The following is an 18,306-nucleotide window of genomic DNA, read 5'->3' on the forward strand; positions in this document are numbered from 1 at the left end:
ACTTTAGGCCCCCAAAGACTTAAAACTTCCCCATACAAGGAAAACCTGTGGAACAGATCAGAACCTGATATCAACAAAGTATCTGAGGATCCACCACAGAAGAGGGGATCAAATCTCCCCAAAATGGCTGAGTCAGTGCTGGGAGAACTAAAGGGCCAGAATGTCCTCTTGTGGAATTTAGGGGGAAAGGTAGGAAACAAATGAAAAAAAAGAAAAAAACGTAGTCCCTGGGGAAAAAGAAAAGTTTGAGTTCCAGAATTACCACAAGAAAATATTAAAATAACTCAATTTCACACACACACACACACACACACACACACACACATATATATATACATACACGCACATATATATATAAGGTATACAAGAACACAGGAGAAGATGAGCCAATTAAAAGAACATTTTGAAGAATATGAAATTAGTTCTATGGGGGCCAGGATAATAGGAAAAATAGAAGACTTTGAAACAACAATGTTAAATATGTTCAAGGAATGCAAAGAACACATAGACAACAAACTAATGAAGATAGGAAATAAAATGAGAAACTCAATAAAGAAAGAAATCAAATAAAAGAACCAAACAGAAATACTAGAATTGAGGAATAAAATAACTGAACTGGAAAATGTAAGGGAGGGATTCAACAATAGCTTTGAGCAGACAGAAGACAGTGTAAGTGAACTAGAGGACACGGTAACTGAACTTCTCAAGTCTCAAGAGAAACAAGAGAAAAGAAAAGCAAACAAAGCCAAATGGAATTGTGGGACACAATCAAGAAATCCAACATAGGATCATGGAAATCCCAGAAGAAAAAGACAGAAAGAAATGGACAGAAAAACAAAAACCACTCTAAGATATAATGACAGAAAAAATTCCAGATCTGAATAAGAAGTTGAACCTGCAAATCCAGGAAGCTAACAGAGTGAATCTACACCAAGACAAATAAAACCCTGAAGGCAAGGAGGCAATGGAATGACAAATATAAAGTACTGAAGGGAAGGAATTGTCAACCAATAATTCTTTACCTAGCAAAGTTATCCTTCAAAAATGAAGGTAAAATCAAGATATTCCCAGATAAACAAAAGTTGTGGGAATTAGTTACCACCAGACCCGCTTTGCAAGAATTACTAAAAAAACAAAAACCAAACCCGTTGCTGTCTAGTTGATTGTGACTCATAGCGACACTATAGGACAGAGAACTGCCCCATAGGGTTTCCAAGGAGTGCCTGGTGGATTCAAACTGCCAGCCTTTTGGTTAGCAGCCGTAGCACTTAACCACGATGTCACCAGAGTTTTGAATTACTAAAGGGAGTCCTTATGATGGAAAGGGAAGGTCACTAGACAGATAATCAAGGCTGCAGATGGGAAAGAAATTAAAAAATAAAAGAGAGCTCTCCAATAATGGTAATGGCATGGGCAAAAAAAAAAAAAAAAAAAAAAAGGCCAGTTGTATGCTGTTTCCAGTGGTAAATTTAGTAGTTAAGTTCTACAAGAATTATAACATTAAATATGTAAGAAATCAGTTCAAATGCAACCTAACGGATACAGGATGCATAATGATGTAATTGGTGTCACAACTACAGAGAGGGTAGAGGGAGGAGTAAAATAGAATAGAGTCATAGTATGTTAATGTTGTATGTTACTTGTTTGTATGTTAAATGTTGGTATCAAGCTAAAATAAGTTGTTGTATATGTAAATAGTTAAATGTAATTTTTGTGATAAACACTAAGAAAATATTTTGAAAATATAAGCAGAAGGGAAGAAGGAAGAAATAAAAAAAAAAGACTCAGCATAAAAAAGCAACTAAATATAAAAAATAATAAAAGCATAGGAATTGTGGGACAAAGAAGATACAAGACACACAAAAAACCATTAGCAGAATGGAAGAAGTACTTCATTTTCAGTAATTAAATGTAAATGCTTTAAACTCTCCATTCAAAAGGCAGAGAGTGGCAGAATGAATAAATTAAAAAAATATGCTCCATCCATATTCTGTCTATGAGAGACACATCTTAGGCCCAAGGACATAAAAAAACTGAAAGGATGGAAAAGAATATTCCATGCAAATAATAACCAAAAGAGAGCAGGGGTGGCCATACTGATATCAGACAAATAGATTTTAAATAAATATCTGCTATATGAGATGAAGAAAGATATTATATAATAATAAAAGGGTCAATCCATCCAGAAAACATAATAATTACAAACATATATGCACCTAACATCAGTGCCGCAAAATATATGAAACAAATACTGACAGATCTGAAAGGAGTACTAGACAATTCCACAATAATAGTCTGAGACTTCAACACCCCATTTCACTACTGAACAGAACATCTAAAAAGAAGATAAATAAGGACATAGATGACTTAAACAATGCCATAAGCCAATTACACTTAATGGACATATATAGAACACTCCACCCATTATCAGAACAATTCTTAGTTATCTAGTGCTACTATAACAGAAATACCATAAGATGGTGGCTTTAACAAACGGAAATTTATTTTCTCACAGTTTAGGGGGCTAGAAGCCCAAATTCAGGGCACTGGCTCTAGGGGAAGGCTCTCTCTTTGTCTGCTCTGAGGGAAGGTCCTTGTCTCTTTTCAGCTTTTATTCCTAGATTCCTTGGTGATCATGTGGAGTATATCTTCTCCTCCATTTGCTTGCTTGCTTACTTAATCTGATCTTTTATATCTCAAAAAAAGTGACTTCAGACATACCCTACACTAATACTGCTTCTTTAACAGAACAAAGAAAACCCATTCTCAAATGAGATTATAACCACAGGTATAAAAACCCATTGCTGTTGAGTTGATTCCCACTCATAGCAGACCCATAATAAGTGAAGAGATCGAATTAGGAATAAAAAACCTTCCAACAAAGAAAAGCCCTGGACCACATGGCTTCACTAGGGAATTCTACCAACATTTAGAGAAGAATTGACACCAATACTGTTCAAACTCTTCTAAAAAATAGAGAAGTAAGAAATATTTCCTAACTCTTTTTATGAAGCCAGCATTACCCTGATATCAAAGCCAGACAAATACACCGCAAGAAAAGAAAACTACAGACCAAAATCCCTTATGAATTTAGGTGCCAAAATTCTCAACAAAATACTAGCAAACTGAATCCAACAGCATATTGAAAGAATTATACACCATGACCAAGTGAGGATTTATTCCAGGAATGCAAGGATGGTTCAACACTAGAAAATCAATGTAATATACCACATTAATAGAACAAAGGAAAAGAACCACATGATCATCTCGATTGATGCAGAAAATGCGTTTGATAAAATCTAACACTCTTTCTTGATAAAAACTCTCAATAAGATAAGAATAAAAGAGAAATTCATCAACAAGATTAAGGGCATTTATGAAAATACAACAGTCAACATTATACTCGATCAAGAAAGATTGAGAGCATTCCCCTTGAAAACAGGAATAAGTCAAGAATGCCTTCTCTCATCACCCCATTCAATATTGTATTGGAAATCACAGCCAGAGCAATAAGTCAAAAAAAAGAAATAAAAGGTTTCCAAATTGGAAAGGAAGAAGTAAAAACAAAAACAAAAAAAAAAAACTATCTCTTTTCTCAGATGACATGGCAACACTGGATTTCCACATGCAGAAAAATAAAGCAAGATCCATACCTTATACCATACAGAAGAACTAATTCAAACTAGATCAAGGACTTAAATGTTAACTCTAAAACCATAAAGTTCTTGGAGAAAAATATAGGGATGAAGCTATGGGATCTAATCATTTTAATGATAGATTATCAAACACAACAACAAATGCATGAACAGTAGAAGACAAAATAAATAATTGGGACCTAATAAAAATCAAATACTTATGTTCATTAAAAGACTTTATCAAAAGAGTAAAAAGACAGCCTACAGACTGGGAAAAAAATCTTCAGCAACCATATATCCAATAAGGGTTTAATATCCAAAATACATAAAACACTTAAACAAACAACCCAGTCAAAAAATAGGCAAAGGACTTGAATAGATATTTCACCAAAGAGAAATCCTAATGTCTAACAAACAGATGAAAATATGTTCAACGTCATGAGCCATCAGAGAGATGCAAATCAAAACCACAATGAAATACCACCTCACCCCCACTAGGATGGCTAAAAACAAAACCAAAAAAAAAAACATGAAAAAACAAAAAAACAAAAAAAAACAAATGTTGGTGAGGATTTTGGGAAACTGGAGCCCTTTTCTGGAAACCCTGGTGGTGTAGTGGTTAAGAGCTATGGCTCCTTACCAAAAGGTCGGCAGTTCGAATCCACCAGGTGCTCCTTGGAAATCTTACAGGGCAGTTCTACTCTGTTCTATAGCGTCACTATGAGTCAGAATTGACTCAACTGCAATGGGTTTTTTTGGTTGAAGCCCTTTTCCATTGCTGGTGAGAATGAAAAATGATACACCTGCTATGAAAAACAGTGTGGAAGCTCCTCAAAAAATTAAAAATAGAACTACCATATGACGTAGCAATTCCACTCCTACATATATACTCAAGGGGCTTAAAAACAATGAAAGGAACAGACATTATGTACACCAGTGTTCACTGCAGCACTATTCACAATAGCCAAAAGGTGGAAACAACCAAATGTCCATCAATGCATGAATGGATAAACAAAAATGTGGCACCTATATACAGTAAAATACTACTCAGGCAAAAAGAGAAATGAAGTCCTGACACATGCTGCAACACGGATGAACCTAGAGGACATTATGTTGAGTGAAATAAGTCAATCAGAAAAGAACAAAATACCGTATGAACTCATTTATATAAAATGACAGAAACAGGCAAATATATAATGACCAAGGTTTATTTGTGGTTACCATGGGCAGGAGGGAGAGGGAGAAGAGGAGCCATTGTTTGGGGAGCTGTGAGTTTCTATTTATGGTGAAGGGAAATTCAGCACTGATTAAGGGAAATGGTTCCACAACATAATGTAGTTGATAAAATGAAAAATGTGGAACAGGCAAATGTTGTTATGCATACGTATTTCTACAACAGCAACAAAAAAGGCAGCTGCTGATACTGGCTAGAAACACCTCATGGGATTTGTTTTCTTGGTTCAGAGGTTTAGGATAATGGTTTGGTGGGACATTCCAATCAATTGGCCTAATATTGATTTTTGTGCTCCTGTTCTACTCCCTAATTCACTGTATAATGTCTGGGGTCTTAAAAGTGGCTATCCAAAGTACAATTGGTCTATATTCACCTGGAACAGCAGATGAAGGTGGAGGGTCAGGAACTGGAGGAGGAACAGGAATACACGTATAACTGCCTCCTTTGCCATGAATCCAGAACTGGATGGTGCCCGGTTACCATTACTGAATGATTTGATCAAAGATTCTATAGAAGAATCCAGATCAAAAGAGGGAAATGTAGAACAGAACTTCCAATTTTCCAAAGAATCCAGACTTTCTGGAGTGATTAAGGCTGGAAGAACCCTGAAACTGCTAAAGCAAGGATGTATGCTTTAATCTGTAGGTAAATCACTAAACAAATAATTACAGAATTTATAATTACCAAATGATTTTTGTTGTTGTTGGGTGGCATTGAAGTCACTGTCGACTCATAGTGACCCCATGTGACAGAGTAGAACTGCCCCGATAGGGGCAGAAGCAGATTACCAGGTCTTTCTCTTACAGAGCCTCTGGGTGGGTTCAAACTGCCAACCTTTCGGTTAGCAGCCAAGTGCTTAATCATTTGTGCCACCAGGGCTACTTACCAAATGCTTATAGAGGGAAAGTAGAATAATAAAATATGATAAAACAATTACAGTCATCCCTCACTATCCACAGGAGATTGGTTCCAGGATCCACCCCGCACCAAAATCCACGGATGCTCAAGTCCCTTATAAAAAATGGCATAGTTTTTGCGTAAAACCTATGCACATCCTCCTGTATACTTTAAATCATTTCTAGATTACTTATAATACAAAATACAATGTAAATGCTATGTAAATAGTTGTATTGTTTAGGGAATATTGACAAGATGTGAGGCTGAGGATCTGTGAAATGGCAGGAGGCTACAACAGGGTATTCCCACACATCATTTCATTTGTGTGGATTCAGCATAGTGCTCAGCGTGTGGCAAATTCAAGTTTTGCTTTTTGGAACTTTCTTCTTTTTCCCCCCTAAATATTTTCAATCCGTGGTTGGTTGAATCTGCGGATATGGAACCTGTGGATACAGAGGGCCGACTGCAAGGATTGTAAAAAAATAAAAGATGGTAAACACAAAGGCAGGCAGGAATGGGGAGAAAAGGAACACAGAACAAGCAAGACACATAGAAAACAGATGGTAGAGTTTAACATTCTGTAATTACATTATGTATAAATGGACTGATACTTCAAAAGAAATATACTGTCATATTGGTTTAAAAAAAAACTAACGATATGCTGCTTATAAGAGAAACACATAAAATACAAAAATATATAGAAAAGATGACAGCGAATGGATGTAAAAAGATATACCATGCCAAAAATACCAAAAAAAGATGCTATAGTAATATTAGTATCAGGCAAAATAAAATTTAAAGCAAAAAGCATTACCACAGATAAAGAAGATACTTCATAATGATAAAGGGTCCAATTTACCTGGAAGATACAGGGGTGCTAACTTTGCATTCACCTAATAACTCAGCTTCAAAATACATAAAGCAAAAATTCATGAACTAAAATAAGACAGACAAATCTACATTCACACAGGGAGACTTTTAAAAGCCTCTCTCAATAAATGACAGAATAAGTTGACAAGCAGTAAGAACACTGAAGATTTTAACAACATGATTAACAAATTCGATCTCATGACATACCCAGAACACTTTGTGCTCAGTATCTGCAGACTATGCATTAACTCCAAGTGCACACAAAATGTTTACAAAAATTGACCATGTGCTGGGTCTTAAAGACAGTTTTAAGAAATTTGCAAATACTGAAATCAGGAAAAGACCTAGAGATCTGCTTCTGTAAAGAGTGTGTTCTCTGACCACAATAGAATTAAAGATAACAATATTATCAGAAGAGTTCCATATAAAATTAAAAAAACACTTATAAATAACCCAAAGGTTGAAAGAAATCACTATGAAAATTTATCACATAATTTGAACTAAAAAATTATGAAGGCATTATATACTAAATGCATGTGATTCAGTTCTGATGGTCCTTAATACATTATAAGAAAAGAAAAAAATGGGTGAAAATCAATGATGCAAGCTTCCAATTCAAGACGTTAGAAAAGATAAGCAAATCCCTAAGAAGGCAAAAATAATGAAGTAAAGATAAGAGCCATCACTCATCTGTCAGTTTGTTGTACTGTAGTGACTAGCAGGTTGCTATGATGCTGGAAACTATGCCACCAGTATTTCAAATATCAGCAGGGTCGCTCATGCTGGATAGGTTTCAGCAGAGCTGCCAGCCAAGACAGACTAGGAAGAAAGGCCTGGTGATGTACTTCCAAAAATCAGCTAATGAAAACCCTATGGATCACAACAGAATATTTCCTAAATAGTGCTAGAAGATGAGCCCTCTAGATTGGAAGGTCCTCAAAATAACACAGTGGTGAAATAATGGACTCGCACATACCAAAGATCATGAAGATGGTGCAGGATGAAGCAATATTTTATTCTGTTATACATGGGGTCCCCATGAGTTGGAGTCAACTCAACAGCAACTAACAACAACAAAGATAAGAGTGAAAAATAATGAAACAAAACAAACACACAATAAAAAGGATCAAAAAGGATGAATTCCTAGATAAACATAACTTACTAAACTGAAACAAAAATGCTAAATGAAAAGTTGGTGGTTTCAATCTACTGAGAGGCACCTCAGAAGCAGGGCCTGGCAATCTACTTCCAAAAGCCATTGAAAACCTTATGGAGCATAGTTCTACTCTGACATACATGGGGTCACCATGAGTTGGAATTGACTCAATGGCTATTTTTTTTTTTTTAATAATTACTAAAGGACTAGAAGCTTCCCAGGGGAATTCTATATACCATAAAAAATATAACTTTCCCTCTCTCACAACTCTCTTCTTGCCCTCACAGAAAGCACAAACGCTATCATAATAGAATCTTCCCACCACCACTTGACCTATATCTATACCCATTGTCTTAGTCATCTAGTGCTGCTATAACAGAAGTACCACAAGTGGATGGCTTTAACAAAGAGAAATTTATTTCTTCACAGTAAAGTAGGCTAAAAGTACAAATTCAGGATGTCAGCTCCAGGGAAAGGCTTTCTCTCTCTGTCGGCCTTCTCGTCAATCTTCCCCAGAGTAAGAGCTTCTCTGCGCAGGGACTCCAGGTCCAAAAGACGCACTCTGCTCCCGGCACTGCTTTCTTGGTGGTATAAGACCCCCGTCTCTCTGCTCGCTTCCCTCTTTTATATCTCAAGAGACTGCCTAGAGATACAATCCAATCTTGTAGATTGAGTCTTGCCTCACTAACATAACTGCTGCCCATCCTCCCTCATTAACATCATAGAGGCAGGATTTACAACATGTAGAAAAATCACACAATACCGGAAATCATGGCCCAGCCAAATTGATACGCACATTTTTTGGGGGACATAATTCAATCTTTGACACCCATCTTCTCCGTTTTTCCTAGTGTTACAAGAAGAAGTAGCCTCCTAACTATCAAAGATAAATCCCTCCTTTTTCATTCTAGATTCTATCACCTTTCACCTTCTCAAAGTCCTTCAGTGATTCCATCTTTGTCTTGCAACATCAATTTCTTCCTCTCCATTGAGGGGAGGTGGGAGAAAGGGGCAGGGAAAGAGGAAGAGAGAAGGAATCTTTCTGAGTAGCTTTGAGCAAAACCAAAAACCAAGCCCATTGCAGTCAAGTCAATTCTGAACCATAGTGACCCTATAGGACAGAGTAGAACTGTCCCATAGTGTTTCCAAGGCTGTAAATCTTTATGGAAGCAGACTGCCACAACTTTCTCCTGCAGAGCGGCTAGGTTCAAACCGCAACCTTCCGGTTAGCAGTGTGCACTTAACCACTGTGCCGCCAGGGCTCTCTTAGAACAAAGCTTTGAGCAAAGTTACCCTAAAAAATACTTCAAATTTTCTGCTCCATCCTTGACCTGTTACTTGAAATAAATTCCATTTTCCTGATTTCTTTTCACTCACCTGGATATGGGGCTCTTGAAATTTCTCTCACCACCACCCATGGTCCTTTCCCATCCTCCAAATGAGATATCATGTCTGGTTTGGAAACCGCAAGCCCTGTTTAGATAAAAATAACAGATTGTATTGTGGCTATAAGCAAGAACCATTTCCAAATTCAGTCTCAGTCCTTAGTTTTCTGTGCACAGTGGTCATTATAAGAAATTCTATATCTGTACTAGTCACATGTGACTATTTAAATTTGAATTAAAATTAGATAAAACATTTAGCTCCCAGTTGCACTTGCCAGATTTCAAGTGCTCAATAGCTACAAGTGGCTAGTGGCTGCCATATTGGACAGTGCAGATACAGAGCATTCCCATCATAGCAGAATGTTGTCTTGTACAGTGGTGTCCTAGAGAATTACAAAGGTATCCCAGGTTTGGTGGGATAATAGGTTATTGGAATAATCTGAATTTGGAGATAAAATGAATACATTTGTTCCTCTCTATGTGGAGGCTGGTAATAACTTCCATTTACAGAAGTGTCTAAAAATGGCTTTGGTCCTAAATCTGGGGGACTGTCACCAGTCTCCAAGATTCCAATGAAATATATACTTCTTACTCTACAATGAGCTAAGTTATTTTAGTTGAAAGTAAGGAATAACATAACTCCCAACAATATGCCCTAAGATTATGAGATTTTGAAACCTAAACTCTGAACCACAATTCAGTTAAGTATTTTAGAGGCTCTGTATCTTCTACAAATCTGGGCAAATGGGCAGATAAAGAAAACTCTGAAGAGAAGTTATCCTTACCCAAGGAGACCAGATTCCTGTAATTCTCTAGCATCACATCCTTGTGCAGGTTCCTCTGTGTAGGATCCATCAGCCTCCACTCCTCCAATGTAAAGTCAATAGCCACATCCTTAAATGTCACTGCTTCCTAAAGTAAATATATTGTGATCACCAGGGAGTATACAATCGGCCTGTTAAGCAGAATAATACACACAAAACCGGGGAAGAACTCTAGAAATCAGAATCACCAAATGACTATGGAGACCAACCAGTTCAACCTCTTACAGGATGTATGAATCTCTCTAGTGACGAGTATTTAAAACCTAAAGAGGAAGCCCATTTCATTTTTGGAGTTTTAACTCTTAGCAGGATCTTTTAAGACTAATTCAAATTTGACTTTCTGTAATTGCTAAATATTGGCCCTGCTGTATTATGTTATCAAACAGGATGGCTTCCTCCTTCCCCAAAAATCTTTAAAATAGTTTAAAACAGCTAGGAGTTTCCACCCAAATCATTTTTTTCTCCATCAAAATCCTGATTTATCTATAGTATCAGCTATATTTTGGTTCCAATCTACAGAGCATATATCAATAAAAGATAGTTTATCATTCAGATTGTAAAAATAGAATACTTTAAGTTCTCTCTTTGAGAAATAAAAATAAGAAATTATGGGAGTTTGTGGAATTTCTCTGGTGAAGACACGAAAAAAAAGTAGCTTGTATAAAAAATGGAAGAATGACTCATTGGAAATAGTTTGAAGGGGACTGGAATATTTGTTCTGTATATTTGACTTTTTGAACCATGTAACTAGTTTACATTATAAAACAAAATTTTAAATTTAAAAAAGCAATCAGTAAAAAATTAAAAGTTGATACAGTTAGTGCCATACCCATTTGGAGAGGAACTATTCTGAGTGACTTTAAAACACAATAATTTGACTGTATACACCTAGTGGGATATAGCACGACATGAGGACAAGCAGAACTGCAAAAACAACCATTTTCAGTAAACAATCATATTGTTGGTGGTAGTGATGGTAATGCTATTCTGTAACTGTTATGTGTGTAGTTTTGGATCAAGCGAGTAACTATATTGATGTTGCTGAGAACTAGTAAATTTGGCATGGAGAAAGAAGATATTGATGATATTAGGTAAAACTGCCATAGTTCGGAATTTGAATTGAAAGTATCATGAAATATTTTATCTTTAAGGAAAAAAATTATTTCCTAGTTTCATCCACTGAAAAGATCTAGAAAAAATAACCAACATATAGTAGCATTATACAATCCAGATTGTGACCTCTAAATATTGTTTCCCACTAAAAGGAACTGGAACATTCTGTCATACTAAAAAGCAAGGGACAAAAGACTACTAGGATCATGCCTAAGACTCAGGAGAAAACTTTTAAGAGGCTCCCACTGGCCAATGATGGGGCAGTCTCAGCATCAATAAGGATAACAATGGCAACAGATTTGAAAAACATCTAATACGTTTAAATTCATGAGTTCGTGATACCTAAAACAAAAACAAAAACCTCAATGATCACCTTTGGGGGATGCCTGGAATTTGGTGAATAAGTAAAAACAATCAACCTTTTGTCCCTCCTTTCCTATGCAAACTATATGTCAAAGTAATCAAATAGTTAATAAGGGGAGATTTCTCTTTATGGAAGAATTGAAGCTAATAAATGAACAAAGAATGATAGAATTAAAATATCACCATTTTGCCACCTCTAGTGAATTAAAGGATCTAGGCAATCATCAGGAAACCCTGGTGGCGTAGTGGTTAAGAGCTATAGCTTCTAACTAAAAGGTCGGCAGTTTGAATCCACCAGGAGCTCCTTAGAAACCCTATTGGGCAGTTCTACTCTGTCCTATAGGGTCGCTATGAGTTGGAATCGACTCGACAGCAATGGGTTTTTTAGGCAATCATCATCAGTGGCTGATAACATAATAGTTTCACTAGGCATTATGTACTTCCTGATGATATACCCCACCAAAACTTGAATATAATCAAGATTTTCGATTTAATAATTAATAATTTAAAGGAAATGCACAGAACAGAGGGCATGTTAAATCACCCCATGGGGATGCAATTAGTAAAGTCCAGACTGTGGGAAATTTTAAAGCAGTGTTGTCCAATAGAAATATAAAGCAAGCTACATTTAAATTTCCTAGTATCCACATTTTGATCAAAGAGTCTATATAAGAATCTTTGATCAAAAAGGGGTAAATTCAGAATATGAATCTCAAATTCTCATGGAATTCAGATTTTCTAGAGCCATTGAGGCTAGATGAACTGCTGAAGCTTTAAATCTTAAACCAAAACTATCCCCTGGAGTCTTCTTTAAACCAAACAATAGTTTGGCTTAATTAGTAAAAAATGTCTGCCTTGAGCACTGTGCTCTTTTAAAAAATTACAGTATTTTTACACAAATAATGCATGCCTTCTACGTTTGTTTGCCAACCAATCCCTCCCCCCATGAGGTACTTTCCTAAGCATGCTACCCTAATTTTTTTTTTACAGCAACATGTAAAAAAAAAAAGGGCATAGTGGCACTTACAAAAATAAAAATACCTTGATGGAGAAGGGAGTAGGTGGCAAACAAATGTCGAAGGTGCATTACTTGCATAAAAATATAGTATCTATATGGGATAAAACTGACAACAGCAACTCAAAAGGTTAGGTGAGAAGCTTAGGGAGCAGTGAGTTTATGTTAATGATGGTGGAATAATTTGGAAAAGGACAGAGAGAATGGTTCCACAACTTGAAGAATGTAATCAGTCTCACAAAATTGTACATGTAGAAATTGTTGAATTGGTGTATATTTTCACAAAAAAAAAGTTCAAAAAAGAATGGACAAAATTAATTTTAATAATATATTTTATTTAATTAAATGTATCCAAAATATTATAATTCCAACATGTAATCAACATAAACATTGTTATGAGATATTTTACATTGTTTTTTTTGTACCACATCTTTGAAATCCAATGTGCATTTTAAATTTACAGCACATCTCAATTTGGACATTGCGGGTACTCAACAGTCAACACATGGCTAGTCAGTACTACATTAGACAGTGCAGCTGTATAGTACAAATGATCTTGTTTCTTCAATAAACAAATATAAGAAAAAGGAAAAAAGGGAAGGGGAAACCTCTAGATTAAGTGCTGTAAGAGAAACACTGTACAATTAGAACATATAATTCAACTGAGGAAACAACACCTTGATACTTGATGATATGAAGGTTTACCAATAATAGTCATATTAATGAGTTGGAATTGACTCGACGGCAATGGATTTTTCTTTTTTGGATACTTAGCATTAAAAAATCTGTTAGAAATATATAATGAAACATTTATAAATGAAACAAAATGATGTCTTGGATTTGTTTCAAAATAACTAATTAGGGAGGGTGGGATTACAAAGGAAATACGATTGTCTGTAAGTTGATAACTATTGAAGGTGGGCAATAGGTCCATGGGGATTCATTATATACTCTCCCTAGTTTTGTATATGTATACCCCAAAAGCCCAACCCCAACGCCATCAAGTCAATTCCGACTCATAGTAACCCCATAGGGTTTCCAAGGCTATAAATCTTTATAGAAGCAGACTGCCACATCTTTCCCCCATGGAGCTGCTGGTGGTTTTGAACTGCTGATCTTTTGGTTAGCAGTCGAACCCTTTAACTACTGTGACACCAGGGCTCTTGTATATGTATAGTGCTTATTATATGTTGGAGTCCCTGTGTGGCACAGTTAATGCACTCAGCTACTAACCGAAAGGTTGACAGTTCAAGTCCACCCAGAGTTGCTTCAGAAGAAAGGCCCGGTGAGCTACTTACATAAAATCATTTGTTGAAAACTCTATGGAGTACAGTTCTACTTTGACACACATGGGGTCACCAAGAATCAGAACTGACTCGATTACAACTGGCTTATTATATGTTATATACTGTGCTTATCATGTATTAATTGATCAAATTCTCACACAGTCTGGTTCCAAAATTCAGCCTTGTAACACTATACTCTATGATCTACTGCACTAAGTAAAGAACCATAATTAATCATGCAAAGGTCTCAAATTAGATCAACTCTGGCTATGGTCCATACTACATTAAAAGAAACAGATTTCCTGTGTTTTTCTGACATGTAGATATACATGCTTGTCAAATTGTTTAAACCTCTTTGTTTATTTGGACATCAAACTTTGTGATAATTCTAGATAATTCTGTTAATAATAAAACATGGAGAGTGCATGAGATAACTACAGTTCATAAAATTTATTATTAATTACTTCAGATGTAATTCTAATAAACTTGCTGGGCTTCTTTTCCCCAACACCAAGAGATAAGACCCAGGAAAGAAAATGAAGAAGGTCCTCAGCTCTCATCTCTGGCTGACCTTGAAGGTCTGTGTAAAAAGTAAAGGCTAAGGTAGAGTTATAAACTCCTTGCCTGAGAATAGAAGGTGTACCCCAACAAATACACAGAGTCTTTCAAAGAACATTACAAGACTTCCAGTTCAAGTCATTTAAGGAAATATCTTGCCAATCGTTAGCTAATTAGTAAGTTAATCAAGAAGAGATTTCAGTGACCATACACAACAAAGAATAGACTTTACAGAATTCATCCAAAAAAATCACTAAAAAAACCCAAACAAACAAAACAAAAAACCAATGAAATAGTAACAACAATAAACCTCTACAACAAAATACTGTAGGGAAGGGATGAATCTGATATTTAGCATAGTCACATTATATTATTAAAATATTCAGTTTTCAACAAAAAATTACAAGACACACAAAGAAACACAAAAATAGGACCAATACACAGTCAATACAAAAAATAAGCCAACACAAATTGTCTCTGAAGAAGCTAAAATGTTGTGCTTACTAGGCAAAGACTTTATATAAGCTGTTTTAAGAATGTTCAAAGAACTAAAGGAAACCATGTCTAACAACTAAACAGAAAGTATGAGATGTACAGGTCACTAAATAGAAGTTCTGTAGTTGAAAAGTACAATAATTGAAATTAAAAGTTCACTACAGGAGATCAACACCAGAGTTAAGCTGGTAGAAAAAAATAACTGGCAAACTTGAAGACAAACCAATTCAGATTATACAGACTGAAGAAATGCAAAAATTAACAGAGCCTCAGAGACCTGTGGAACACCATCAAACATAACAATATACACATAGTAGGAGTGCCAAAAGGAAAGGAGAGAAAGGGGCAGAAAAAATATTTGAAGAAAGAATGCCAAAAATTTCCCAAATTTGATAAAAATTTCCCAAATTTGAAAAACACATTAATCAGTGCATCTTAAACGTTGTCTTTGTTCTATATCTCTTATGGTACATCCTTTTAAAATAGCAAAAATGAACATACTTATTAGCAGACCCAAATATATTTATATATATATATTTGTGTGTGTATGCTATAAAAAGCAAAAGTATATAAACTTAAATTATGATATCTATTTATTAAATTTAATATCTGTAAGTTACCTAAAGGTCTTGGAAATTATTTTAAGCTTGTATACCATAAAACATAATTGTTGAAATGAAGTTTGTTCAAACATTCCAAGTTTTTATTTAAATTTTACTATTCTTCTCAATCTAATTTTAGTCCTTAAAGATTTTATCAACCATCTTTGGAAATCACAAAGTTTCTGTTCAACTGACCAATTCATTGAGATGGATATAACCTTAAGTCTCTGGCTATGGGTGGAAACATTTTTCTAGGCCATTTTAGTTGTGTCTCATTGTGATTTTTATTTTTTGCTTCTTAGAATTATCTTCCGATAGAGAGAACTTGTTTACAGTTCTTTTATGATTGAGATCTCTCTAATTTTTGGTAACTATAGTAAAGCAGCAATTTTTTCTTATTTTCTTTTGTCTTAAAGTCTCCATTTAGTTGTAAGGCATCTTTCAAAAGCTTCCCTGGAGCTGTATGACTTCAGAGACTGGGGGCTGTGGAGGCCTGATCCTGTCTCACCCTTACTCTCTTGATTCAGGGAAGACAAGACAGGGTGATCCCAACTCATTTACATACGTTTAAGTTGACCTAGGCATTTTGAAGGGCTATCTACCGTACTGGGTAAATAACAAAGCTCTTTAGAAATTTTATAAAAGAAGCCATCAATTCTTGGTTAGTGAGACTGGGGGCTGGGGACGCCTGATCTTGCCCCACCCTCACTCTCTTCACTCAATTCACAAGGGAAAAAAAAAAAAAACATGTTTTAGATAAAACTTATTAACTTGCCAGAGCCTCAGATGGAGGAATATTAGACCATTTGACAAAAACTGAGCATCAAGCAAAAGTTCCCCACAAAAGAAAAGACAACGAAATGGAAAGTTCATTTTCCCAAAGTGCCACAGAAATTCTAAACTGCTTCTAGTATATTCAGTTTATAGTGTTTTTTAAAATATGAACCTTAAACCAGTGTCTCAGTAGCGGGGGAAGATCCAGGCTCATTTATCAAAAATGTTAAGCTCTAAGGTTCAAGCTTTCGGTTTTCTTTTTTTTTGAACTTAATTCATCTTGTTGGCTAGAGACCTAGTCTCTTATTTTAGACCTTAAATACACTAGTTCCTTTAATTGGAAATATTTCAAAGGAGCTACTGATAATTTTAACATTATGATTCTTTATTGAGAAACCATATCATTAAACAAGTATGGAGCTATCACTTCTCCCTGTGAATTTCATAAAACAGGCCAGGAGCTATTACTTCCCCCTGAGAATCTGGCAAAACAGAGCACTATTTTCCAGGTTTTCTCTCGTGCTCTAGCCTGTCTCACGACCCCTTTGTCCTGTCATGGAGTCTTTAATGTTCGTGATGAGCGCCAATGACCACCCTAATGGCTTTTACTGGTCAACCCATGCCTGAATTTTGCAGCTTATAGTGACCCAGAGCTCTTTTGAAAGAGAATTTTCTCTTTAATGTTTCAAGCACCTGAATCTGGACACTAAACTGAAGTTCACCAAAAGAGTTAGTAAATGTCACTCTTAACCAAATGATCAAGCAAAAAATCTAAGAAAGATTCTCGTTAATCAAACAACTGGTTTTCAAAACAAATATGTCAAACAAAACTTAAGAAAACATGAGTTGTCCTTGTGTAACTGGATTGGTGTCTATGACCAACAGAATAATAGAGGAAGTGATGGTATGTGAACTCAGAGACTCTATCATAAAAAGGCACTGTGGCTTCAGTCTTGGCAACTCTCTTTAGGATCACTTGCTTTGGGGAAAGCCAGCTGCCATGCAAAGCAGCCCTATGGAGAGACCCATGTGGCAAGGAACTGAGGCCTTTTGACCACAGCCAGTGAGGAACTGAGTCTTTAGCCAACAGCCACGTGAGAGATGCCATATTAGAAGTGGATCCTCCACCCCCAGTCAAATCTTCATGACTGCAACCCAGGCCAACTACTTGACTCCAACCTCATGGGAGACACTGGCCAGAACCACCCAGCTAAGCCACTCCAGATATCTGACCCTTGGAAACTTCCTGAGATAATAAATGCTTGTTAAGCTGAAAAAAAAAAAAAAAAAAAGACAGAAAACATGAGAAAGAGAACAAAAAGAATAAGCGAAGGCTCATTTTGTGAGGGCACTCACCACTGACGTCGAAGGGACATGGAATGTGAATGCGTGGGTCCAGAAGATAGGACCTCTTTTTTTTTTGGCCCGCTTCTGCTCCGCAGTCCAGGTCTCCTCGAGGTCGACTGGATTCGTGGCTTTAGAATCCCTGCAACACCTACACCATTAGCTTTTGTTGGGTGAAAACACCACAAAGTTTAGTAAAGCAAAAAGGAAGGTTTTGTTCGGCATATAATTAAAGAGGCAAAAGTAGGAAAAGGACAAGCATGCTGCCAGAGCCATGTCTGTCTGAGTCTCTGTTCCCAATTCTTAAAGATGCATTGTAGCAGGCTGCATTCCAGGATCCCTTGAACATTCCCCATTCTCTGGATACACACACTTACACACTATACAACCTAATCCGGTGCACCAACTTAACAGGTACATAGAGCCTTTTATGTGCGTTTCATGTCTCCCACAGTCATCTTTTGGGTCCCAGGTGGCTAGGCTTTCAGAGCTGCTCCAAGGTCTCCAGGAGAAATCTCCTGGTGGCACCAGACATCGGGGCCAGTCTGTTGTCCGATCTACCTCAGGAACTGAGCAGATGACTCCTGGCTGGCTCGTCAGAAATGTTACTGGGTGGAAACCCCAGGTTCTTGCTCAGTGTGACTCGTATCGGCCAATAAACGAAGAGACCGAGGTGAGAGAACAGAAAAGACACCTTTACTTCATTCTACGAGGAAAAGAAGTCAGCCAGAGCTGCTGTTGCCAAGACTGTTCCC

The 18,306-nt window shown here is 36.4% G+C and overlaps 1 protein-coding gene across 4 annotated transcripts in view; it reads right to left on the bottom strand.

Moving 5' to 3' along the window:
- ZNF624 (zinc finger protein 624) overlaps positions 1 to 18,306 on the bottom strand; it is a 64,290-nt gene that overhangs the window by 5,801 nt on the left and 40,183 nt on the right. For 2 of the 4 annotated variants that reach the window (XM_023731065.1, XM_023731063.1), the window contains 2 exons: positions 9,963 to 10,089; positions 9,170 to 9,265 (listed from right to left, as the gene is read on the bottom strand). In XM_023731065.1, coding sequence (XP_023586833.1) covers positions 9,170 to 9,265; positions 9,963 to 10,032 — 166 coding nt within the window. In that variant the 5' untranslated portion in view covers positions 10,033 to 10,089. Of the gene's footprint in view, positions 1 to 9,169; positions 9,266 to 9,962; positions 10,090 to 17,563; positions 17,622 to 18,306 lie in introns of those variants that run through there. The other 2 variants (XM_023731064.1, XM_023731066.1) reach the window with 2 other exon arrangements.

The sequence above is a fragment of the Trichechus manatus genome, unplaced genomic scaffold (genome assembly GCF_000243295.1).
Source record: "Trichechus manatus latirostris isolate Lorelei unplaced genomic scaffold, TriManLat1.0 scaffold00040, whole genome shotgun sequence".
NCBI lineage: Eukaryota > Metazoa > Chordata > Mammalia > Sirenia > Trichechidae > Trichechus > Trichechus manatus.